The sequence below is a fragment of the Danio rerio genome, chromosome 7 (genome assembly GCF_052040795.2).
Source record: "Danio rerio strain M-AB ecotype USA chromosome 7, GRCz13ab, whole genome shotgun sequence".
In the NCBI taxonomy this organism is placed as follows: Eukaryota; Metazoa; Chordata; class Actinopteri; order Cypriniformes; family Danionidae; genus Danio; species Danio rerio.
Genome location: NC_141027.1, coordinates 11,634,208 through 11,659,855, shown reverse-complemented (window position 1 = coordinate 11,659,855; position 25,648 = coordinate 11,634,208). Strand labels below are relative to the sequence as shown.

Genomic DNA, 25,648 nt, shown 5'->3' with positions numbered 1-25,648 from the left:
GTTAGATTTTTGTTAATTTTGGGTTGTGTTGGAAATTGACCAAAATCCAAAATCATATTAACCAACGTCATATTGATGTCAAATACAGGCATTTATTTGTTAAGTATGGCAATTAAGATACATTTTAGTAACATCCACACAACGTCAAGCTGTAACATTAATAGACATTGATGTTTTGTTGTTTTTAGGTTGTGTTGGAAAGCAACCAGAATGCATTGTCTGTCTGATGTTGGACATTGACGTTGGGTTCTGATGTAAACTCGATGTAAAATTTCCAAACCAAATGCAACATCCCATGACATTTGCGTACAACTTCAATCTGACGTCATGTTGCCATCCTGTACCTGTTGGGTTGATAAACATTTTTCTTTACTTGAGGTTGCCTCACTGTCTTTTTGATGGCAAAAGCTGAAATGTTATATTTAAGGGAACAATCTTCTATAACGTTGTGCATTCTGTTTAATTCTCATTAAATTAAATCCATTGTCCTTGTGGTTTACCTACAATTGCACAATAGTTTTAATACCTACAATAGTTTTTGCCTCTCTTTAATTGGCAACAGTCCATACCATGCAATAATGTTAAAACTCACTTTCAACCTAATTCTTGTATTCCATTTCCAGAATATCTTGACTCACATCAAGTTGTTGTAACCTCATAATATGATACGATCTCTGCATTGCTTTATTTAGAAATCCATTCTACATTTCCAGCCAATGTCAATTTACCATCAATAAATGTTCCTAAATATTGAAAACATCCAACTGTCTTTATTTCATCTCCCTCAAGGACCACAGGTTCCAACCCCTGAGTAAGAACTAGTTTATTTCTGCCGATTCTCATCTCCTTGCTTTTATTAAGGTTAATCTCAAATGAACTCATTTTATACCAGTTTTGAAGCACATTTACATTACTATAATACAAGGTATCTCCCTTTATTATTGTTTTACCCTCAGTAATTAAATGCATGCCTTTTTTAATGCAGCAGCTATGGCTTATCGTACAATTTTTCGGATATATCTATGATGCATATGCACGTTATATAACAAATATTTTATGTGAAATTAAGCATCTTTGACTTATCAACAAAACGCAATCATTACTTATGAACACTAGGTGTCATGAGTGCTCTATGCTAGTGCTAAAATTTTGCGTTGATTTGTGTGTGTGTGTGTGTGTGTGTGTGTGTGTGTGTGTACCAATACTGATGACAAAAACGTGTAAATTGCAAAAGTTGAAAATGGTAACTGAGCATATGTCAGCTTTACCAGCATCATGGGGTACAAAAAAAATTCAGGCAATAACTGGATGTCACTATCAACGACATAAGAAAAGCAAAAGAAAAGTGTATGTCAAAGCAGATGTCAAAGGCATTGAGAGATGCCAACCTGTCAATCTGTGATGCTGTGGTTATTGGCAGATACACTACTACTTGATATTTCAGAGGTGTAAACACATGCTGAAATAGCACCAACAAGACTCTTCAATCGATTACACAGCAGATTTTGGCATCCTAAACTCACTGCTACACAGCAGAAATGAAACAAAGTTTTTGTTTTCAGTCTTGCACTATTTTCTGTGAAATGAACCATCTTGAAACTATCAACAAAATGCAATGATTACTCATGAACACTAGGTGTCATGAGTGCTCTATGGTATTTTATATTGACCTTATTTTATATTGCCCCATGTGTTTGTGTTGTAGATATGGGTAAAATAAAGAAAATGACTAAAATATTCTGTTTCTCCCAATTTACTAATTTATGAGTTGTTCGTTTCATTAAAATTTGGATATTTGATATTTTGTACAAAAGTTCATTTCCTCCAAACAAAAATCAAATGTATTCCTCTAATTTTCTTAAATAATAATATGTCATTAAGTTAATTTCTCTATGAAAATTGCTCAAAACAAAAACTGATTTATTTGTTGCGATCAAAAAAGCAGGGAAATTCCACTAAATTCTTATTTTTTAACTCTTCTGACATTCAAACATTTGTTTTGTATAAATATGATTTAAATATAAAAGTTTTGTAATTATATGGCAAAAATGCTCTAAATGACTATTTTTATTTTAAATTTGGACGAAATTTTGCGAGTATTTTACAGAATAAAATTTAAATTACATTTTACTAATACAAATTTAAACGCATACAAACTACAAAGAGAAAGATTTTTACTTGGTCTCTTACTGGTATTTTTTCTTAATTTGCAATGAGAGTTCATGAAATGAGTAAATGGGGTAAAAACAATCTAAAACCAAAAACTTAACCTAAAATGGTTCACAATACTGAAGACAAAAACATGTAATTTGCAAAAGCTGCAAATGGTAACAGAGTGAATGTCAACTTTAACATCATCATGGTGGAAAAAAATACAAATAAAATCAGGATAACCGCATGTCACTATCAACGACATAAGAAAACCAAAAGAAACGTGTATGTCATACTATTTGATAATACAAAGCAAATGTCAAAGTCATTGAGAGATGCCAACCTGTCACATCTGTGATGCTGTGGTTATTGGCAAATACTTGGCATTTCAGAGGTGTAAACACATGCTGAAATAGCATCAACAAGACTCTTCCATCAATCACGGCAAACTATGGCATCCCAAAAGTTACTGCTACATTGTAGAGTAAAAATGAAAATATTGTTTTCAATCTTGCACAATTTGAAGATATATCCAAGCATCTAAACCCCTGGTTCTCACTTGTCTCCTTGAAAGAAATGCCAACTCTGAGTGTAAAATATAAATAAAATAAAAAAGACCTCTCAAAGTCATTAAAAGCAGCTTGACTAACAATAATAAATGCGCCAATAGAATGTATATAGTAGTTCAAAAGGTTTTGCTATATTGTGACAGTAGCAATTAAAAAAGATGTTTTAAGTGCAAAAATGGATATTGATGCAATGGGACTGTTATTCCAAACCAAAACTTTTTAGGAGATGAATTCTGAGGCAGAATGGGTTTACTAATAGAGAAAATTGTACCATTCATTTCAAACGATTAAATATATAATAACAAATAAGACAATTTGTATAGTAACAAAAAAAATTGCTAACCCTTTTTTACATTCATTTTCAAATAAAATAGTCATAGTAAACAGCTTGCCTGTTAAATTGAAATCATTAAAAGTAAAAAGTTCTTACTTAATATTTCATAACGTGTGTAGTTAACATTTTCTGGTAATCATAAAGGCATAAACGTTTTATTTAATTTATCCTATCAATTAATGAAAATGAAACAAATCCATCCCTTTGTTTAATGTCAAATAAAAGAACTGCACGACAGAAGAAAATTAATTCATCTGCTCTACCTAAACATGAATGTTTGTTGTGCTGATACTGTACAAATTGAATTTTACAATATATTTAAGGTAAACCCATTTTTTTCATTAAGTTTCTTCTGCTGGAATTGATTTAAATTATTTATTATATAAATATAACATATATTATTATTTTAGTTAAATAATAATATAATAAATAATAATATAATAATAAAATAGTTTAATGAATATGTTTTTTTTAAAACCGGTGTTCTTGTGTTTGACCATCAAAAATAACTCAAAACTTCGCAGTAAACCTGCACAAAAAAAATTAAGTCAATTGGATGATAAAGGGAATTTAATAAAATTCTGCCATGTTTCCCAAGTGATTGAGGGCCGATTCAATTCCAAGACTTTGCAGCAAACGTCTATAATTTATCCTTCATATCCCGATTCCACTTGACTTGGCTTATTTCCTAGTTCAGCAGCTATTTAAATCAAGAAACGACCATACAAAGAAAATGCTTCTACTAACCAGATGTAACGCCGTTCTGATGAGAATCCTGTAGTAATCCGTTCCAGTGTTTCGTCTGTCCTCGTGAAAACCTCGCCGCCATCTTGAACGCGTTCGTTGGTCGTCAGCTGAGACTCCAGGCAAGTTAACGGTAAAGTTTTCTGTAACGATGCTAGAGAAATATGCATGATAGTCGTACACTGAGTTTGAGAAAATTGTCTTGAGTATATTCACGAAGTTGATCAACTACTTAAATAAGTAATACCCTAGACATGTAACAAAAAGGCACCTGCTAACTAAGTTTAAAATAACATTAGCATATTCTCACATATTACATAAAAAAGAATCATTTGAAAGCTAACAGTACTAGAATAAAATTTACCAAAAGCCTTTAGATACGCCAACAGGGTGTTTGTGTAAAATAGACTCTTCAACTTGCTGTTTCCATAAATAACGTTAACTGCATATAAAGAGCGTTCTTTAAGATAGTTTGTCCTATGTTTTACGTCCAAATAACCATTCAAAATATTGGTAGGGTAGCGTGAACGTTTTTCTTTCTCTCCTTTGATTGGTCGCTTGGCATCTGTGGTAACTCTTGTTTTGTGATTGGCTGTTGTGGTACTGCATTGTTTGAGGTTAAAAATATTTTATTCTGTTTTATTGAGATTATTTAGCATACGTTTAAAAATAAATAATAAATAAACAAATATATCAATTTATTATGGATGATTAAATTTCTCTGGACTTTTGAAGAGAATGAGTAAAATATTTGTAATGTTAGTAGTTTTTTTCTCTCGTTTTGATTGGTCGCTTGGCATCTGCAGTCATTCTTGTTCTGGGATTGGCTGTTGTGGTACTGCATTGTTTTGAGGATTTTCGGTTTAAAATATTTGATTCAGTTAGGGATGGGCGATACGTTAACACAATTTTTTAATACGATACGATAGCGATACTTGTTAATTTTTATGATACAGATATTGGTACCACTTATTATTTAAAATATTAATGTAATTTTTCAAAATAATGTAAAAAAAAAAAAAATCATTAATACACACACACACACACACACACACACACACACACATATATATATATATATATATATATATATATATATATATATATATATATATATATGTAAAATGAATCTAAAATAAGAAGCTAAACTAAAGTGAACCTAACAACGATGTCATATTGCTCAGTTTAGTATCATACAACAACCTCAACAAGTAAACTCAAATTAAATCAGAAAATCTGAATTAATAAATCAAGTATTACAATACAAATACAGATTCGGGGAGCAAAAGTGTACGCCCAGGCAGAGTGCACACTACACGTTGATTTGGCAGACCTTTTAATCCTTGCGGCTCATCCGGGGAATGGTTCAATTGGCACCGTCATAATGATGGAAATTTAGCTGAACCAAGAAACAAAAAATGGAGTAAGAATGGAGAGAGGAAGGTGAGAAAAATAAATACACAAAACTACCGTGGACTAACAGAGATATGCAAAATAATCTTATTTCAAAGCGAAAACATTATTGTGTCATTACATTCTTATCAATACATTACTTCCCTAATAATCTCTTTTTACCAGCTTTTCTCATTATCCTCTACCTAAGCGATCTCAGTGTTCTTCTCTTAACACAGCAAGGTCTTTGCCCGTGTGTGAACTGCATTACAGCAAACCAGATAAAAGCCTTATAGGATTTACAAAGGGGCATCCAATTACTTTTAGAAGTGACATTGGTTATATCGCAACCCAAACGATTCACTTTGGCCTGGCTTGATTGCCTTTCAGAGTTATAGCAATGGCCAAACTACCCACTCTGCCTGCAATCCAAATTTTCTCTATGGGACAATAAATTCGACCAGACTTAACTCTATTCTTTTTTTAGGATCGTCCTCCCATAAAAACTCAGAAGTCAAATGTAGTGTGATTGTACAGTGAATGACCTTGATCTTGATCTGTTTGGTCCTTTCCAACTTTTAATTCTTACTTTCATTTTGGCTGAAGCATGAATGTTTTATTTAATAGTTAGCAAGAACAACTAATAAAAAATATAAATATAATCATCATCTCCTAACTGAATTTACCGGTTGTAAATATGTTTGTCATCCAGGTCAATTTAGAGTAGATTTTACTCGTCTTGCCATGATAATCAATATCATAATGAGATTGGAATGATGACTGATGCTATGTTTGGGAAGGGATCATTTTACGCTTCTGTTTCAGCACATCAATAGGCATCATTGATTTGTTTTATTGGGTTAACTGTTGAATTCAATCCTGACCTCTGGGACTGTCATTTGTTTCAGGGCTCAGGATAGACAATTGATGGTGGACAAAAAAGCAGGATGGCTCTTTGATTCTGATAAAGGAGGACATCGATGCTTTTAAAGGTATTTTTGTATTTTGCACTACTTTCTCAATTTTGTGCATTATTCTCTATACTGTAGGGTGGCACGGTGGCTCAGTGGTTAGCACTGTCACTTCACAGAAAAAAACAATGCTGGTTTGAGTCCCAGCTACGCCAGTTGGCATTTCTGTGTGGAGTTTGCATGTTCTCCCTGTGTTGGCGTGGTTTTTTTCCGGGTACTCCGAATTCCCCCACAGTCCAAAGACATGCGCTAAAGGTGAATTGAATAAACTAAATTGACCTTAGGGCGAAGCAGTGGCACAGTAGGTAATGCTGTCGCCTCACGGCAAGAAGGTCGCTGGTTCGAGCCTCGGCTCAGTTGGCGTTTCTGTGTGGAGTTGGCATGTTCTCCCTGCCTTTGCGTGGGTTGTCTGTACTGTATGAGTGTGTGTGTGTGAATGAGTGTGTGGATGTTTCCCAGAGATGGGTTGCGGCTGGAAGGGCATCTGCTGCGTAAAAACTTGCTGGATAAGTTGGCGGTTCATTCCACTGTGGCGACCCCGGATTAATAAAGGGACTAAGCCGACAAGAAAATGAAAAATGAAATAAAATTGGCCTTAGTGTTTGAGTGTGTGTGAATGTGAGAGTGTATGGGTGTTTTTTAGTACTGAGTTGCGGCTGGAAGGGCATCCAATGAGTAAAACATATGCCATTTTTTTGGAAGGAACGGCATTGCCAACAAGGCCGTTCCTTACACTGGGGCAACTTCTGAAATAGAGACCATAGTAAATAGAAGCGGAAGGAAAATGAATGAATGAATAAATGAATGAATGAATGAACGGTAGGGCTGTAAAAATTGATATTGCGATATTTTCCTTTTCTGCAATATTTTGCAGTAATTGCAATAATTTTGTGATATATACAATTTCACAATATGACTTGAATTGTTTTTATTTTTGGAAAGAATTTTAAGTCTATCATTAATAATTTAAATAAAATAAATAATAATAAAATAATTTTAGGCCTATTAGTGTTATTCTTCATACACTGTAAAAATGCTGGCTCCCTTAAAATCAATTTGTGTTGGGACAACATGAGGAATTAAGTTAACTTTTACAAATTTAAGTGGATTAAACATAAAACAATAAAGTTGTCCCCAAAAAAAACTCAAGAATTGTGTTGTTTAAGCTCTTTATAAATAAGTGATTTGAGCAAATAGCAAATGTAATTTTCACACGCAAAAAAATAAATTTAACGTCGTTTGTAATCGTATTGTCAAACTGCCTTCGAAACTTTCGTCTGTCATAAAAAAATTCAAACCAGATTGGATCTTTTTCCACTGTTCTCATCTGCAAAAGTGTTTTGAGAGGTGTTTTGACAGTTTAGCGAAAAGCTAAATACAGAATTTCAACCACAGATAACTTTATGACAAACACACTGCATTAAAAAAAGATTCTGGCAGACAGTTCAGAACCCCTATGCTGGATTCTGAGACTGGCGCACCTACCTTTGCTGCTGTTTGGGTATGTGTGAGTTCCGTTGCTCTGATACGTCAATGGGGCCGCCATATATCATAATGTCTACTGCCATTCTCTGTTCGGGATTTGTTTACGTATGTAAATGTGTGAAAGTATCACAAGCAATGTATCAAAAGTCCACTGATTTCCAGAAATAGACTTTGCATTTCGAGATAATCATAGGGCAGAGCTTTGATCTGACCTTGTATTAGATGTATCCTCCTTGTATCTCCTCTCTATGTACTGGATGAGCTTAGTATATGTATCCTCTTTTTTTCTTTTTCTACTTTGGAGAAGAGAGAGGAGAACAAAGCAACACTGTTTGAATTGACTCTGAAATGTTTTGCATTTTCTTCGGAATGGATTAATTAATACGCATCAGACTCACGCTAGGTTTTCTATCAGACCCATTTTTCAGATATGAATACAAAAAAAGGCAAACGAAAATTTTGGACTTGAGTGTGCAAAGACCTTTACACAATAATCAAATTACAGTTCAAGCATTGATAAATACAAAAGAGCAGAAATGTGAATAAAATAAACTGTGATTTTATGATCACAATGACTATGTTTTTTATGATCACACACAACTTGAATAATTAGATATCACTTCATGAAAAATATAAATGATCACTGTAATCTAAAGCTACAAACGGTTTCATTTTCTTGTGTGTTTTAGCTCTTCTGAAATGCTTAAAGGTCTTGTGAAGTGCTTTGAAATGTGCATTTTTATTTGATGTTTGATATAATCTCAACCGAAATGCAAAGAGAGGGCGGGACAGAGTGTAGCCCCTCCCTTTTTATGAAACAGTCAATTGCATGTTGCTTTATCACAGCTCTGCCAGTGAGAGTGGTTGAGCTCAAGTGCATCAAATTAGAAGCATCTTGAAGGAGGTGGTGCATGTCAGAAACTAAAGAACATTTGATTGGTCATGATTTGATGAGAAATTTTGTCGATCCATTTGGGCGGAAGTGACAAACTACATGCTTTATATGTTTATATCAGATTCATATTTTCTCAATGTGAATTTTGTCAATGTTTTGGAGCACACTAGCTTATATATATATATATATGCTTGAAGACTAAGGCTGCTATCACACCTGCCTTAATTAGTTTGGGTGAATCGCACTAGAGTTTGTTTTCCCTCTTCGTGCGGTTTGTTTGGGCATTTCAAAAAAGCGTACAAGGTGGTTTTGGTACGCTTTCAAACTAACCCTGAAGGTGTTCATTTGTGTTGAGAACTTGATCCGAACTAAAACAGACCCAACTGCATAAAGTACTGCACCTTTTTGAACTAATCCAGCTGCCGTAGCTGCGCTGTGCGTTATGGAATGTGGAGAAAAATATTTGTTGTCAGCACTTTACCAACAAAGAGAGAGAGGGAAAAACATTACCTGATGGATCATTGGTAATATTTCGGTGAGATGACCATGTCGCAGTTTAGCAAAATTAATTCATGCCTCCTCCTGAAGTTATGTGCGATGCGTCGGCGCCGTTTGCAATGTCTTAAAGCATTGTTTTCCAGCCGCAGCCGCGCTTCATTCTCAAAATGTAAAGTTTCTCTAAAGTGATGTATACAAACTATATAGTACACTATGAGCTGGGATACAATCAGCAAGCGCAGTCGTCCCTCCATAGTCAATAGACTTTTTGTGTGTGCCGGGTTGTTTACTTGCGGGAGTTCATTGGTATTTTCCTGCATGTAAATTCTGACCAATCGAAAAGCAGATTAGGAACTATCTTTAACAACATCTGGCCAATGAGTAATGTGGGTTTTGTCAGATGACTGCATTTTGGTTCTTTTCAACTGGTTCAGACCAAAGCAATCAGTGTGGTGTAAAAACGACCCAAAGACTGCAGAAAATGCTACAATGTATCATTTATTGCCCTCGGTCTAGACCAAATGAACAGAACCACAGGTGTGAAAGCACCCTAAAATACTGATACTAACATCTAAAAAACTTTATTTGAGTTTCATAGGACCTTTAATAATAATCACTGGTCTAGAAACATGCAACTGATACACTTAAGGGGGTTGCACACCGGATGCGCCACGACACAACGTGCACATGACAGTTGGAAGTACAGATGGTGCGGCAGAAATATGAACCATGTCCTGAGTCATAGCTGGGCGCCGGTGTGCGTATCCTGATAGAAATCTATGTTTAGATTTCTGCGTGTCGCCAAGTGGCACATCCGATATGCAACCCCCCTTTCGACTACATTATGGACACACGTTGCAATGACAAACTATTGTACCTGATTATCTATAAACACGACTTTACATTGGGCATGCTACAACATAACTATGTTGAATACATTGGGCTATTGATGCTGAAACAATACACTGTGACACCCTATAGTATACAGTAAATGTGCATTTAAACTTGATAATAACTGATGTAAATGTCCTCAGCATTTGGGAGAATAAAGACTGTTAACAAAGGCCTATTAACTGCACTCTGTGGAGTAGGCTGTTAGATTTTATTTCATCAATTTCTGCTTGAGCATAAGGTCTGCACGGTGCTCTTCCACATAAATGGTTTTATCACAAAGATGATCAGACTTGGGTGCCTTTGTGTGTGCACAGTGAGACCAAACTTTAGAATGCTGTGGCTAATAAAATTAGCTTCCTAAAGGAGTGCAGTGCAGCTAAATTTCACAGAAAAAAAAAGGTCTTTCCTTTATGTGACTTAACAAAATTATCATCGGCCGGATGCACCCGCAGTGTGTAAAGTAAAACTAGAGCAGTTGTGAGGTAAAGGGACACTTTTACTTCATTAATTCAATCATTTTCTGTCTCTTTATTCATCTGGGGTCGCCACAGCAGAATGAACCGCCAACTTATCCAGCATATGTTTTACACAACGGATGCCCTTCCAGCTACAACCCATCACTGGGAGACATCCATACACACTCATTCACGCACAGACACTACGGCCAATTTAGTTTAATTTAGTTCATTCAATTCACCTGTACTGCATGTCTTTAGACTTGTGGGGGAAACCGGAGCACTCGGAAGAAACACACATAAACGTGAAGAGAACATGCAAACTCCACACAGAAATGCCAATTGACCCAGCCGAGGCTCGAATCAGCGACCTTCTTGCTGTAAGGCGACAATGCTAACCACTAAGCCAATATTTTTTTTTTTTTGGTGTTGCACCACTGAACTCAGTTTAACCTTAATGCAACGTTCCTAGTAAATATTTACAGTTAGGCCTGTCACGATGATCAATTTATCGACTTATCCCACAACACACGGGCATTGAAATCAATCATTTTTAGTGATGCAATATATATATCACCCATACATTCATTCATTCATTTTCTTGTTGGCTTAGTCCTTTCATTAATCTGGGGTCACCACAGCGGAATGAACCGCCAACTTATCCAGCAAATGTTTTACGCAGTGGATGCCCTTCCAGCTGCAACCCATCTCTGGGAAACATCCATGCACACTCATTCACACACATAAACTATGGACAATTTAACCCACGCAATTCACCTGTACCGCATGTCTTTGGACTGTGGGGGAAACCGGAGCACCCGAAGGAAACCCACGCGAACGCAGGGAGAACATGCAAACTCCACACAGAAATGCCAACTGACCCAGCTGAGACTCGAACCAGCGACTATCTACTTCGCCACTGCGTCACCTATCGCCCATACATAAAAAACTAATTCTAGCAGCATTTTAGCTCTCTATCTCTATTGGATGTGTCTTAAAAACACTATAGTATTTACTGTAAATTACTGTACTTTAATGATTGTGCCTGACGACTGAAAATATATCTGGTAGCAGATATCGCAATCTCTACTTGTGCCCCTTTTTCGTTAACATTTATTTATTTATGATATGGCAACGCAGTGGCGCAGTTGGTAGTGCTGTCGCTTCACAGCAAGAAGGACGCTGGTTCAAGCCTCGGCTGGCTCAGTTGGCGTTTTTGTGAGGAGTTTGTATGTTCTCCCCGCGTTCGGGTGCTCCGTTTTCCCCCACAGTCCAAAGACATGCAGTGCAGGTGAATTGGGTAAGCTAAATTGTCCGTAGTGAATGAGTGTGTTTGGAGGTTTTCCAGAGATGGGTTGCAGCTGGAAGGGCATCCGCTGCGTAAAACATGTGCTGGGTAAGTTGGCTGTTAATTCCGCTGTGACGACCCCGGATTAATAAAGGGACTTAGCCGAAAAGAAAATGAATGAATGAATGCATGTTTATGATACGATTTTCACATTCTGATTCCAGTGCCTAATTATTGAAATGTCAATATTACTATAATTCAATTAAATATTCATTTATTCATTTTCATGCGTTTTTCAGCAAAGTGCATGAATTTTCAGTTTTGGCATAGAATCTTGTTCCATCCCTACTCTAAAATCTCTATATAATTTTCAAACTGCCCATGTTAAAAAAGAGGGGTCACAAATTTTTGTTTCTCTGTTGGTTTATGCTACTGTAGTGTATTAAGTGAATGACTACAATTTTTAAGAAATATTGTTTAATTCACTTATGCCAAGTTCAGACTGCGTGATTTTAGCCCCGATTTTGACTCGCCGACAGGTTTTCAGAATTTGCCAACAAATGTCTGAAATCACAGGCAAATCAGTGCTCGTGTATGTGAGTGACAAACACACAGTGTGAACTATCAAAGATGCGATCTGAGAGAATCGCCGATAAGTCGCTAATTCCTGTGAGATATTCGACATGCTAAATATCTGGAGCTGTCAGTGGTTCAAATCATGCCGTGTGCAATGAGTTTTGACTGAAAATAACATCAACGATGTGCCTATAGCCAATGAGAGAACAGCATTCACTAGACTAGTGTGTGTGTGTACCTGCAGGCCAGCGGGAGGTTGGGGGAGAAGTTAAAAGCACTCATTTTCGATTTATTTAGACCCAGGAAATGGGGGAAAAACTAGTGTAAATTTGGCAGGAGCACTCATATTTGTTTGACGTGTCATGTGAGCAATACCACGACCGCGTCCAAAAAGAAAGTTGAGGAGAGATTGCTAATTCCTTTCAAACCCAGGTGAGCAAATATGTACATTTTCTACCCCATTAAAGGCTTCTTTCTCGTTGTGAAGTTTATTTATAAACAAATTTCGAGGGGATCATGTGCTTATGATTGTTCACAGCTGTTCCGACTTTAGCTAATAACTGATTATCCTATCAGACGATCCTTAACTCACTATAAATAACCAGACTTTTTCTGAGCCCAACCCTACTTTCCCTCCTTTTAAACGGGCGTCACGGTGGCCAGCGATTAGCGCTGTTGCCTCACAGCAAGAATGCCCCTGGTTTATTTCCTTTCCAAACCAGACGGCATTTCTGTGCGGAGTTTGCTCGTTCTCCCCGTGGTCGCGTGGGATATCCCCGGGTCCTCCGGTTTCCTCCCACAGTTCAAAAACAAGCACTCTAACAATTAATCCAAAAAATTTTAGCTAAACTCTGAGTACACCTTCAGCATCCATATTTGACACTTAGCTACAATAAGCAAGAGGGGGAGTCATCGAGATCTACCTGAGCTCAAACTCCCCTCTCGCCTTGCAACGGGAGGGAGCCTAGGGCTCGAGGATCTTATAAGCTCAGGACTCTCTCCCGGGACAGCACGCCAAACTAGCCTTATTATCAATCATCAGCTAAGTGTGAACTCTTGAAATGTAGTTAATAACAAAAGATATACTACGGGTTTTTGGCTGTGAGACGTAGTTTTTACGAAGTCAATTCTTCTTATTGTAAAGTCATGCAATGTGAAAGCCCCTGTCGCTGATCCATGCATCTTGCAGTGTAAACAAGCAGTGACAAAACGCTAGCCCAGATAGTCATGCAGTGGGAAAACATCTGTGACACGACTATTTTAAAAATCCTGCAGTCTGAACTCGGCATAAGTTATAACAGTTGTGGGGTGACATGGTGGCTGAGTGGTTAGTTCAATGATCATCTTACAGGAAGAAGACTGCTGGTTCGAGTCTCGACTGGGTCAGTTGGCATTTCTGTGTGGAGTTTGCATGTTCTCTCAATGTTGGTCTGGGTTTCCTTTGGGTGCTCCGGTTTCCCCCACAGTCCAAACGCATGCGGTATAGGAATAAATGAATAAATTGAATAAATTATATTGGCCTTATTGTATGTGTGTATGGATGTTTCCTAGTACTGGATTGCCGCTGCTTTAAACAAACAGTATGCTGGATAAGTTGGAGGTTCATTCTGCTGTGGCAATCACTGATGAATAAAGGAACTAAGCTGAAGGAAAATAAATGAACTGAAGTTGCAAACTATTGAATTTGGAAAAAAAAACAATCAGCCTAATGTCAGTTTTTATTTGATTATATCTATTTTTTTCTCATCTGCTTGTTATATATGTTTATTGTTGGTTGCTGAAAGCATCATTATGTGTGAAAGTATTACAAGCAGCATTTTAGAATTTAAACTTTTTCATCAATCAAGAGTTTTTGCCTTGATTGGGCCTTTTTTTTCCTGATGTGCCCTATAAAAGAGTTTAAACTAGCCTTCTGCTCATGTGGACATCTGAAAGCGGTGAGCTACTGTTACATATGGCACATTATCATACGGAGCTTCTATATGGCTTTTATTCTTTAGCAAGTGGGGGCGTTTATTTTGCACGTACGTGAGGATATTGTTGAATTTCAGCACACTCAGAGGCCACTTTATAACGAAAACTGGATATTCGCCAGTGTGAGCCTACTTAAAATTCATTGTGTGGTTTTTAGGTATATTATCTGCATGTTTATTACCGCTCAGACAAACCTCCAGAGAAAATTATGATGACTGATGACAGAATACAATGCTAATCATTGTCAAGAGAGCAGCTGAAAAATTTGCATGATTTTGAGGTGCCATAGGAGCTTTAGGTAGTTTAAATATTAAAAAGACAGGATTCAATGGACACATTTGTGAGGGTGTTCAATAAAAAAAATGAATAAAAACTTATTTCACACAAACTCTATTGTTTTCTAAATTTCACAGTTTGGAAACATGTAATGTGATGTGTATTTATATAGGTCATTAATTGTGTATATTGCCATACACCCAAAGTGCTTCACAATCATGAGGATGCCACCACAAGTTTGCAGCATCTACGGATGGTGCGATGGCATCTAGAGGACAACAGTGCCAGTGCGCTCACCACACACTAGCTATTGGTGGAGTGGAGAGAGTGATAGAGCCAATTCAGTGGATTGGGATGATTGGGAGGTCGATATTTGGCCAGAACACCGGGGTTACACCCCTACTCTTTATGAGAAGTGCCAAGGGATTTTTAATGACCACATTGATGATCTCGGTTTAATGTCTCATCCGAAAGATGGACAACATGACCACAATTGAGATTTAGGGGCACAGAAACATTATTAACTGATAAATATTAACCAAAAGGTCATGTTTATGAGCCTTATTAAAAAAAATTACAAATATTACCTAAGGGCAATATTTCTTTTTTACTAAGATACTATTCTTATCTTGTTTTTTTACGACATTATTTTTTACAAATACAAGTGTTCATTTTTAGTTACCCACACAGTTCAAACACGTGCACTATAGGTGAATTGAATAAACTTAATTAGCCATGGTGTATGTGTGTAAATGAAAATGTTTGGGTGTCTCCCAGTAGTTGGTTGCAGCTGGAAGGGCATCCTAAAACATGTGCTGGATAAGTTGGTGGTTCATTTCGCTGCGGCGACCTCTGATGTATAAAGGGACTAAGCTAAAGAAAAATAAATGAATACATTTTTTGGTAATGTTAGCTGAGGTCCAATAAATAATAGTAGGTAAAACAGATGTTTTCTATATCAACTTACTATTTCAGTTAGTTTTGTTGGTTTAACCAAAATAACTAATTAACTAAAATAAACAAATAATTAAAATGATATAGAACTGCATGAAACAATATTAAAGTTAAATAAAACTGTAAAAATATACAAAAAATTTATTATTTAAATATTAATGTAATATTTGTCTTTAAATCTATTTATAATTAAACATTTATATAGACCATTTTGAGGAATGTAAACAACAATGGTCCCAACGTATTTCCTGCTTTACATTTTTAATTTCTAAAGTTTTTAAAAATCCAAAAAGAGTCACATATTGATAAATAATGTTATGATAGCTGTTTTAACATTAAATTATGATTGAATCAATTCTTGTTACAGTGATGAAATAGTTTGATAACAAGCTGGAAATATTCATGGGACAATGACATGACCACATTGAAATAGTTTAAAAATAGAAAATAATTGCATATATTAGATATAAAAGTTTGCAATGAAAAAATATATATTTTTAAAAACAATAATAACATATATAATAATACAATGAAAAAGCTAACATTAAAACAAATCTATGAGGGGAAATCCAAACAATAAAAAAACTAGAAAATCACTCATTTGATACTAAAACAAAACTTTTTTTTTCATAAACTGTTTGCAAAATATCAACATTTTTTAAATAATAGCAAACTGCTTTAGAATATCATAAACAAGTTGTATGAGCTACTGTAATGTTATTTTTTTATACGGCTTGTTTTAATCTGGTTTGGAACATACTGTACCTTTTATAAATCACTCTTCACCTTCATTATATGACATACAGAAGCTCAGCCATTTGACTTTTGGGTTTCACATTAGAAATCACATCATGTGGGGAATAAATGAGGACAAATCAATGCAATACTTATATGTTAAATATATACAGTTGAAGTCAGAATTATTAGCCCCCCTGTATATTTTATTCCCGGATTTTTGTTTAACGTAAATAAGATTTTTTTTCAACACATTTCAAAACATAACAGTTTTAATAACTTATTTCTAATAACTGATTTCTTTAATTTTTATCATGATTACAGTAAATAATATTTTATTAGATATTTTTAAGATACTAGTATTCAGCTTAAAGTGACATTTAAAAACAATCAAAACAAAATATTGCTAATAATATTGACCTTAATTTTTTTTATATATATATAAATTAAAAACTGCTTTTATTCTAGCCGAAATAAAACAAATAGGACTTTCTCCAGAAGAAATAATATTTTGGGAATTACTGTGAAAAATTCCTTGCTCTGTTAAACATCATTTGGGAAATATAAAAAAATAACAAACCTAAAAGGAGGGCTAATAATTTTGGGCATTCAACTGTATATGTTTAATATTGTGTAATATTTCCTCTCTCATCAGAATCACTTGAGTATATGCATTGATCAGCAGGTTGCAGTGGTGGCTGTCTCTTTAAGAAGCCCGTCCAGCTGTCATTGGAGTGATCGTGAGCTTGAACTCCTCTGGTGGAGGGGCTTCTGCAGCGTTTCAGAGGGATCCAATCAGGCAGGTCGAGCTCCTCATTTCTGCTCTGAAACTCCTACAGATGGGACACACGCTGTCTGAACACTGCAGAAAGTTTTAACACTGGGAAATGGCTGAACCAGCTACTATAACCAGACCACTCATATCCTCCAAGAGGCACAAGAGCATCCGAAAGAATTCCAGGAGGATTTATTCCCCATATCATGATAATAATGGGTAAGTTTGACCAAATCTTTTTAATTATTTTCATTGTTATTTTTATTATTATTAAATGACATTGTCAAATTTTACACCTGACACTTGTAGAGTATTGCATTATCTGTCTTATTTGTATATACAGTTAAAGTCAGAATTATTAGCCCCCCCTTTGAATGTTTTTCTTTTTAAAATATTTCTCAAATGATGTTTAACAGAGCAAGGAAATTTTCACAGTATGTCTGATAAAATTTTTTCTTCTGGAGAAAGTCTTATTTGTTTTATTTCGGCTAGAATAAAAGCAGTTTTTAATTTTTTTAAAGAACATTTTAAGGTCAATATTATAAGCCCCTTTAAGCATTTTTTTCAATTGTCTGCAGATCAAACCATCGATATATAATGATTTGCCTAATTACCCTAACTTGCCTAGTTAACCTAATTAACCTAGTTCAGCCTTTAAATGTCACTCTAAGCTGTATTAAAGTGTCTTGAAAATATCTAGTCAAATATTATTTACTCTCATCATGTCAAAGATAAAATAAATCAATAAATAAAACAAATTAGTTATTAGAGAAGAGTTATTAAAACTATTATGATTTGAAATGTGTTGAAAAAAAATCTTCTCTGAAATTGGGGAACAAAATAAACGGGGGGCTAATAATTCTGACTTCAACTGTATATTTGTGGTTGTGGTTGTTATTAGTTAAAGTATGTGTGCTTTTGCTTCGTAGTTGAACATTTACACCTGAAGCTTCTAAATGTGTAGATTACAAATAAACTATTAATTTATGCAATATGTTTTATTGTTATGTTCTGGAACGTACTGAATTATTTAGGTTTGTGTATTTGCAGTGTGATTAAATATTTTAAATCTGAAGCTTCTAAATGTGAGGATCACAAATAAACTAGATGAATATATCCAATGTAATTTTTTTGTTTGTTTACATTTTATGTTCGGGATTGTGCTGGATTTTTTAGGTATGTGCATTTGAGTAAAATTGGTTTTATTTATATTAAAAAGGTCTTATAATATTACAAGGATTTATATTTAATATTACATTTATTTATTTATTTATTTATTTTCAGAAAATTGCAGTTGGTCTTAATAACAAATGTTTTTATTTGTAGGTTGAAATCAATGTTATTCCACCCAATATATATATTTTTATTACACAAGTTAAAACTAGAGCTGCATGATATTGATAAAAACTGACATTGCAATATTTTATTTGTGGAGCTGCGCATCGATAGATTTGCTCTTCAGTGTTTGGACTTTTAGCAGTGACAATGAACCCACACTAAATTGAACTGAACTGAACTCTGAAAACTGGACTGACGCTGTTTCAATTCACTAGAACTTCTATGTTAAGCTGCTTTGACAAAATCTACTTTATAAAAAACACAAGGGAAATAAACTTGAATTGAATTGAATTGAACTTATTTTTGTGCAATACATATCGCCACCTTGGAATTAAGGTTCTATCTGCTTTCTCAATGATTTAGAGATATTGAACTTCAAAGTTTTTGCATTCAATAGCAAACAGTATATGTGTAACATTTATTTTTAAATAAAAGTCTTAAAATGTTAACAACTTATAAAAACATCCCATAATGTAAATAAGTTGTCAATTAATAAGTATATGTCAATAACTCAATTTTGACAAAAAATGTCAGATATAACCTTATAACTCTAAGGTGACGATATTGCAATATTGTGAATAATTTCACCAGATGAAATTATTAGCTCTATTTGGAAAGAATTTGCATAATTTTATGCTGATTATGATTATTTTGTAGAGTGCACCTGCTTTAAATATAGACCTTTTTTTTGTTGCTGCATGGAGGGTGCCATAATGGCCAGCTCCTTCTGGGTGCTTAGAACTTCCGTTCTCTGCTGGGTGTCAGTACTGTTTTCAGTGGCATACGGAGTGTTCAAGGTATACCGTGGTTTGGAAAAGTTAAGGTTTTAAAACCGCCAACATTTCCTGTTATACCGTTCCTAAGGTATGTGTACGATTTTTTTTTTATTTATGTTTTTTTTTAGTTATTTAGGACAACAGTATCTCCAGCAGAAAAGATATCTAAAGATGCCGCTTTAAATTGTAAATTAATCAGTGCTTTTGAAACTGATAAAGACAGCAGAAGTCAATGATTCGTTTGAGTTATTTAGTCTGACATGTTTACGGCTTCAAAATATTATAAGGCTGCGTCCGAAACCGCATACTTCCATACTATATAGTACACCAAAATCAGTATGCGAGCCGAGTAGTATGTCCGAATTCATAGAATTCGAAAATCAGTATGCGAGAAGTACCCGGATGACTTACTACTTCTGGCGTGATTCCGGAGTGCGCATCCCATGCATGCTGCGCTATCCCATAATGCCCCGCGAGCGAATTCATGAATGGAAGTAAAGCGACGCAACTGACGCAGGTAGGTCATGTGACCATGACAAAATGGCGGATGTAGTACGTCCGAATTCCATTCATACTTTTCACATTCATACTGTATAGAATGTACTTTTCTAACGGCCGAGTAGTATGTTTAAATTCAAATGCAGTACCTACTGAGTAGTAGGCGGTTTCGGACGCAGCCTAAATGTTTCTCAGAATAAAATATATTGTGTTCAAAGAGGAAAACGTTTTTGTTTTTTAACCCAGACATTTAACATAAACATATTTTAGAAAGAAATCACAATATTGTGAAACCGTGATATTTTTATCCAAGGTTATCATACCGTCAGAATCTTAAACCGACCCATGCCTAGATGCAAAACTTTAATTTTGAAAGAAAGACGTGTGTTAAAGCTGTTATGCTTCTGTCAGATGCGGTTCAAGAGTACACGTAGTTTCAGGTGCTGCACATCTTGGATCTTCACACCATAGACAACAAAGATAGTGGGGCCATTCTTCATCAGTGGAAACCTCAAGGCCACTGGATATTTGAAATTGCTACATGATGATCTGTTTCCCTCTTTATGCACTGAAGCTGGCACGTTCCCTGAGTTGTATCAGCAAGATGTTGCACCACCACATTGTGGGTGTCAGGTCCGAGCATTCCTAGATGAACAGTTTCCTGAAAAGTGAATTGGTCATTAAATGGCCCCCAATGTCTCCCGATTTGACCCCCTTAGACTTTTATCTTCGGGGTCATCTGAAGGCAATTGTCTATGGTGTGAAGATCCAAGATGTGCAGCACCTGAAACTACTGATATTGGAAGCCTGTGCTGGCATTTCTCTTGTGGTGTTGCTATCAGTGTGTGAAGAGTGGGAGAAGAGGGTTGCATTAACAATCCAACACAATGGGCAGCACATTGAACACATTTTATAAGTGGTCAGAAACTTGTAAATAACTCATGAAATAATAAAGTTACGTTACAACCAAGCACACCATTGCTTATCTTGTGAAATTCCCAATAAGTTTGATGTGTCAAATGACCCTCTTCTTATTGAGAAAACAAAAGTTGGATCCGAGATGGCAGACTTCAAAATGGCCACCTTGGTCACCAACCATCTTGAAAAGTTTGCCCCCTCACATATACTAATGTGCCACAAACAGGATGTCATTATCACCAACTATTTCCATTTTATTAAAGTGTATCCATATAAATAGCCCACCCTGTATTTTTTGTGTTGTTTTTACAAATTTAAGTGGATTAAACATGAAATAATTAAGTAAAAAAATAAAAATAAAAAAACAGAAGACGATTGTTATTTTGCTTATTTTAAGTAAGAAGTTTGAACAAATGGCAAAAATATATATTTTTATTATTATTTTTAGTGTTGTTTTTACAAATTTAAGTGGATTAAACATAACACAATCAAGTCCCCCCCCCCAAAAAAACATTAGACGAGTGTTATTTTGCTTATTTTAAGTAGTTTGAACAAGCAGCAAAAATATATATTTTTATTATTATTTTTTACTGTTGTTTTTACAAATTTAAGTGGATCGAACATAAAATAATTAAGTTGTCCCAAAAAAAAAACCCCACAAGAATGGCATGATGTTGCCATGTTACTAATTAAAGTGATTACATTGATCTTTCAATTGTGTTTCAGGCCGTCTGATGACGAAGATAAAGACGGAGAACGAGTGGACAGTAATGATCCCGAGGAGATGTTCCAGAACATTCAGTTTCAGAAAGAAATCATCGCCAACATCCGGATCAAACCCTGGCCAATAAGACGCAAGCTAAAAGTGCTCAAGTAAGATGTATATGTAAAGAAAATGCCATCAGAACCTCCGCACACCCTGTTCTGGAATTATTACCGAACATAAAGCTGAATTGTTCTCTAGTGGATCAGTTTAAACAGCAGATAAAACGCATAAAGCATTTATAAGGCCAATCTGAGGGGTGTAGAATGTTCCATTTCTTGCTATATAATGTGTGCTGTAAAGGTATTTTGTGTTTGTACAGGAGCTAGAACATCCACAGGACAGATTATAATGCTAAATCCATTGAATAAATAAGCATAATGAAACTATTTAAGCATTATTTCTCGCTAAAACGATGATATGACTCCATTACGGCCATTAGACTACTTAGAAACGGCATTTGAAAATGTTTGAAACTGATGTTAATGGCCTAGGAAAAGCATCGCTGCATTAAACCCCTAAGGTAAATAACAATTAAGTTTCAGTGCTTGCCATATTTACAACATGATGCCTGGAGAACGAGCTAAATTGGCTGAGTAATTGTTTCATTAGCCTGGCCATGCAGTTTCTCATTTTACGGGGGAACCGAATGCTGCGGGTTCTTTGGGCTAAGGGTCAGGGAGGTACAAATGTTAGTACATTGTGCTGCTTTCTGATAAAGCCAACATTGTGGATTTATGCGGCTCCTGGTAGCACTGCCAAAATGCTGGAAATGCTATGCTGCTACTTGGAATATACTGCAACCGACTAGAATATTAATGTTTACCTTGTTGATTCATACTTGAAATGCGGATCACAGTGAGAAGTTAATTCATGTGCATGTAGCTGTTTTTCCACTCCTTTTTTATATCCATATGCTTTATCATTCATTCATTCATTCATTTTCTTGTTGGTTTAGTCCCTTTATTAATCTAGGGTTGCCACAGCGGAATGAACCGCCTGCCTTATCATTTGGCAAATTGATAAATAAATGAGCAATATTACACTCTTATCAGTGCGTTGTGGCTGTATATCGGCACTGGTGGGAGGCATGCGTGACTCGAGGCCACAGGCTAAGTGCCCTAAGCCTGATTTATAATTCTGCGTCAAGTGACCGGCGTAACCCACTGTGCATGCAACGCGCGTAGCTGTGCATTTATACTTCTGTGCGCTGTCTCTGTTGGTCTGCATTAACACTTCCGAAACTCTAGTTGACAGTGAGGTGTTAATGTTTCTCTGTGTCGAGTTTCTTCGCTGCTTTTTTGCTTTTCCTGAACACTTCCGAGATGTTCAAGTGGCTCAAACTCGGTCATTTCGAGGCAGGAACCGTCGGACGTGCAACAACTTTTACTATGAGTTAAACACAAAACAAAACTTTCCATCCGGAGCTCCTTCACAGGACTCCACACTTGTAAACAATCGCTCCATCAGGCTCGCACCATTCGCGCGGCTCTCGGTCCCGCCCAGACTCGTCAGCGCTACCAAGCCAACCAATCACAGAGAGGATATTTCAGCGACGCCGATGGCCACGGCGAAGGGCTATGCGTCAGCGCCGTAGCGTACGCCGGCGTTTGACGCAGAAGTATAAATCAGCCTTTAGTGTCCCACCAGTGCCGATATACAGCCATATAACACTGCTCCTCAGGTGATATTGCTTTTATACAACAGTTTGATGGCACAATCGTGTATAAAAAAATCAAACACGGACAGTCTAAAAACCCTTTTGTATGAGGAACTATTTTCTTCTGCCATTCCTTCACATCTGCAGCTGACCTCAGAACAGCAGAAACCTGTTCACAAACTTAATTTTAGAACTAGTGTTTGAATGATTCTGTAGCGTAATGTCTACAGTGAAGACAAAACAGGTGATTTTGCTCACATTTTATGATTATAAGGCTGAACAGCATGAAATGATTTCCCAGTATTTCTCTGTTGCAATCGGGAGATCACAAAAATTAACCCAGAAAAGTTCAAAGCAGCACAAACACTACCAGAAACACTACCAGATTACTATGGTGTAAATACACTACAACATAAAAAAAAAAGAGATCGACTTAGTAAGTCACTAACCTGTTTTATAATGATATTGTCAGCTGTAGTTTGAAATTTACTGAGTTTTTCTCCTCTATTATCATGGCTTATTATGTGGTCTCTGTCGCCATCTTGTGGTGGAACATCAACCCTGTTTGCTCTGTTCAGTATGACAGGCTGATGGATACTGACGCGCTGTATCTCTGAAATTATAAACCTTTAAAATAGACACTATCCTTATAAATAAAATGCGTAATTGCAATCTAAACAACTACATTATCACCTAAATTAAGCCTCAAAAGTACATTATGTTGTCAATTAGTTGTAATATTTGTCAAACTGTAGTGAGTTTATTGATTTACTGTCACTCTATGCGGGCGGAGTAATGCACAAAGCTATTCGAGTGCTGATATTGCAGAATATCGCACGGCTATCAGCCAATCAGATTCGGGAACTAGACAGACTTGTTGTGTATCATACCTTTTTCAAAAATGTCCAAATGATTAGCCCTCCTATGCAATATCTATATTTTAAAACATTTCTTAACTGATATTTAACAGATTAAGGACATTTAATCTGTCCTTAAATCTGGAAAGACGGTTTTTATAAAATAAAAAAATCATTTTAACATCAATATTATTAGCCCCCTAAAACAATATATATATTTTTTCCATTGGCTACAGAAAAAAACATTACAATGACTTGGCTAAATATCCTAAATAGTCTAGTAATCTAATGCCACTTTAAGCTGAATACTAGTATCTTGAAAAATATCTAGTAAAATATTGTGTACTGTCATCATTGCAAAGACAAAAGAAATCAGTTATTAGAACTATTATGTTTTGATATTAAGTAATTTTACATAAGGAGGCAACATTTTAAATGTAGGTAAAGCATTTACTCTCATATTTCAAAATAACTCTTTTAAAAATAAAAAGTTGTCAAAATACGGGAGAAATGCTATTATATTAAACATTAAACGATATACTTCTTCTGATATATATTTGTTAAAATATCTAAGTTGACTAATTGTAGTAATTGTAGGTGGCTCAGTGGTTAGCAGTGTCGCCTCACAGCAAGAATATCGCTGGTTTGAGTCCTGGCTGGGCCAGTTGGCATTTCTGTGTGGAGTTTGGATGTTCTCCCCGAGCTGGCTTGGGTTTCCTCCGGGTGATCTGGTTTCCCCTACAGTCCAAAGACATGCACCATAGGTGAATTGGATAAACTAAATTGGTCTTAGTGTATGAGTGTGTGTGAATGAGTGTGTATGGGTGTTTCTCAGTACTGGGTTGCGGCTGGAACGGCATACCCTGCGTAAAACACATGCCGCAATAGTTAGTCGTTCATTCCGCTGTAGTGATCCCTGATGAATAAGGAACTAAGCTGAAGGAAAATGAATGAATGAAAGTACAATGATCATATTACTGACAAGAACAGTGGCAAAGTATTGAATTGAGTATTCTGTGATCCTTTTATCATCAAATTATTCTTGTTTCACACGTGTTTTATCATTACTATTATTGGGATTATTATTCATATTTTTATTTGTAGAGAAACTATTTCTCACGATTGTAGGTATGTGCACACTTCTGGTATTGTCTGTGTTGTGGTCACGTGGTTTATTGCTACAACGATTAGCTGTTCTGATCAGCCGCCCAGATTTGGCTAATTACCACGGCTATATCTAAGAGGCAGTTCTTTGCTAAATTGTCAGTTCTTTATTGTTGTTCATATTACTCTGTTTTGTCAGGAATCTCGGTAAACCTTCTCAGGATTTCTGGGCTGTTTGCCTAGTTATCGGCTGACCCAAGGGCATTGCTTGGGTCGAAACGGATAAGGGGCTTAGCACCAAAGATGTCAAGTGAAGTCAAGTCAGAATGGTTAACTGAGGTGTAATGTTGTTAAGAAACTGGAATTTCCAAATTGATTAATTGATCAGCCCATGATTCAGGAAACATCTGAAAAACTGTCACACCTGCTGCAGTGCCCTCTGGTGGTTTTCAAGGGCACCAGTTTTTGTTTTGGTTTTTGTGTTTTGTATCCTAGTCATGTGATCACTCCTTGTTTCCAGCTGTCCCTCATTGTCTAATTAGTTCTGTCTTTTATAAGCCCTGTTATGTTGTGTTTAGTTTGCCTTTGGATTTTCAATGTTCTGTTTAGGTTTTTCGTGCTTTATTCATGATCTGGTTCACCGTGTTTGGGTTGTTCACTTTGTTTAGTATCTTTACTATGTTTTTGGATACCTGTTTAGTTTGTGTTTGATTCACTTTTGAGCTTCATTTTTGCACTTCATGTTTTTCCTCGATTTTGGTACCTTGC

General features: G+C 35.8%; 2 protein-coding genes across 38 annotated transcripts in view; one reads left to right on the top strand and one right to left on the bottom strand.

Moving 5' to 3' along the window:
- Nucleotides 1-4,318, bottom strand: part of LOC147835913 (uncharacterized) — a 318,654-nt gene extending 314,336 nt beyond the window's left edge. For 11 of the 12 annotated variants that reach the window (XR_015495211.1, XR_015495215.1, XR_015495209.1 and 8 more), the window contains exons 1-2: nucleotides 4,163-4,318; nucleotides 3,802-3,952 (exon numbers count right to left, since the gene is read on the bottom strand). Coding sequence is in view for 2 of the 12 variants with exons in the window: in XM_087260570.1 (XP_087116696.1) it covers nucleotides 3,802-3,883 (82 nt within the window). In the remaining 10 variants the exon portion in view is untranslated. Of the gene's footprint in view, nucleotides 1-72; nucleotides 345-3,801; nucleotides 3,953-4,162 lie in introns of those variants that run through there. The other variant, XR_015495213.1, reaches the window with a different exon arrangement.
- The window catches only part of tmc3 (transmembrane channel like 3), a 74,838-nt gene continuing 53,001 nt past the window's right edge, over nucleotides 3,812-25,648 (top strand). For 5 of the 26 annotated variants that reach the window (XR_015495078.1, XR_015944698.1, XR_015944697.1 and 2 more), the window contains exons 1-4: nucleotides 3,812-3,920; nucleotides 6,099-6,182; nucleotides 16,877-17,185; nucleotides 21,223-21,369. Coding sequence is in view for 19 of the 26 variants with exons in the window: in XM_087260189.1 (XP_087116315.1) it covers nucleotides 17,079-17,185; nucleotides 21,223-21,369 (254 nt within the window). In the remaining 7 variants the exon portion in view is untranslated. Of the gene's footprint in view, nucleotides 3,932-4,942; nucleotides 5,242-6,098; nucleotides 6,183-13,603; nucleotides 13,635-16,873; nucleotides 17,186-21,222; nucleotides 21,370-25,648 lie in introns of those variants that run through there. The other 21 variants (XR_015495080.1, XM_087260188.1, XM_087260178.1 and 18 more) reach the window with 11 other exon arrangements.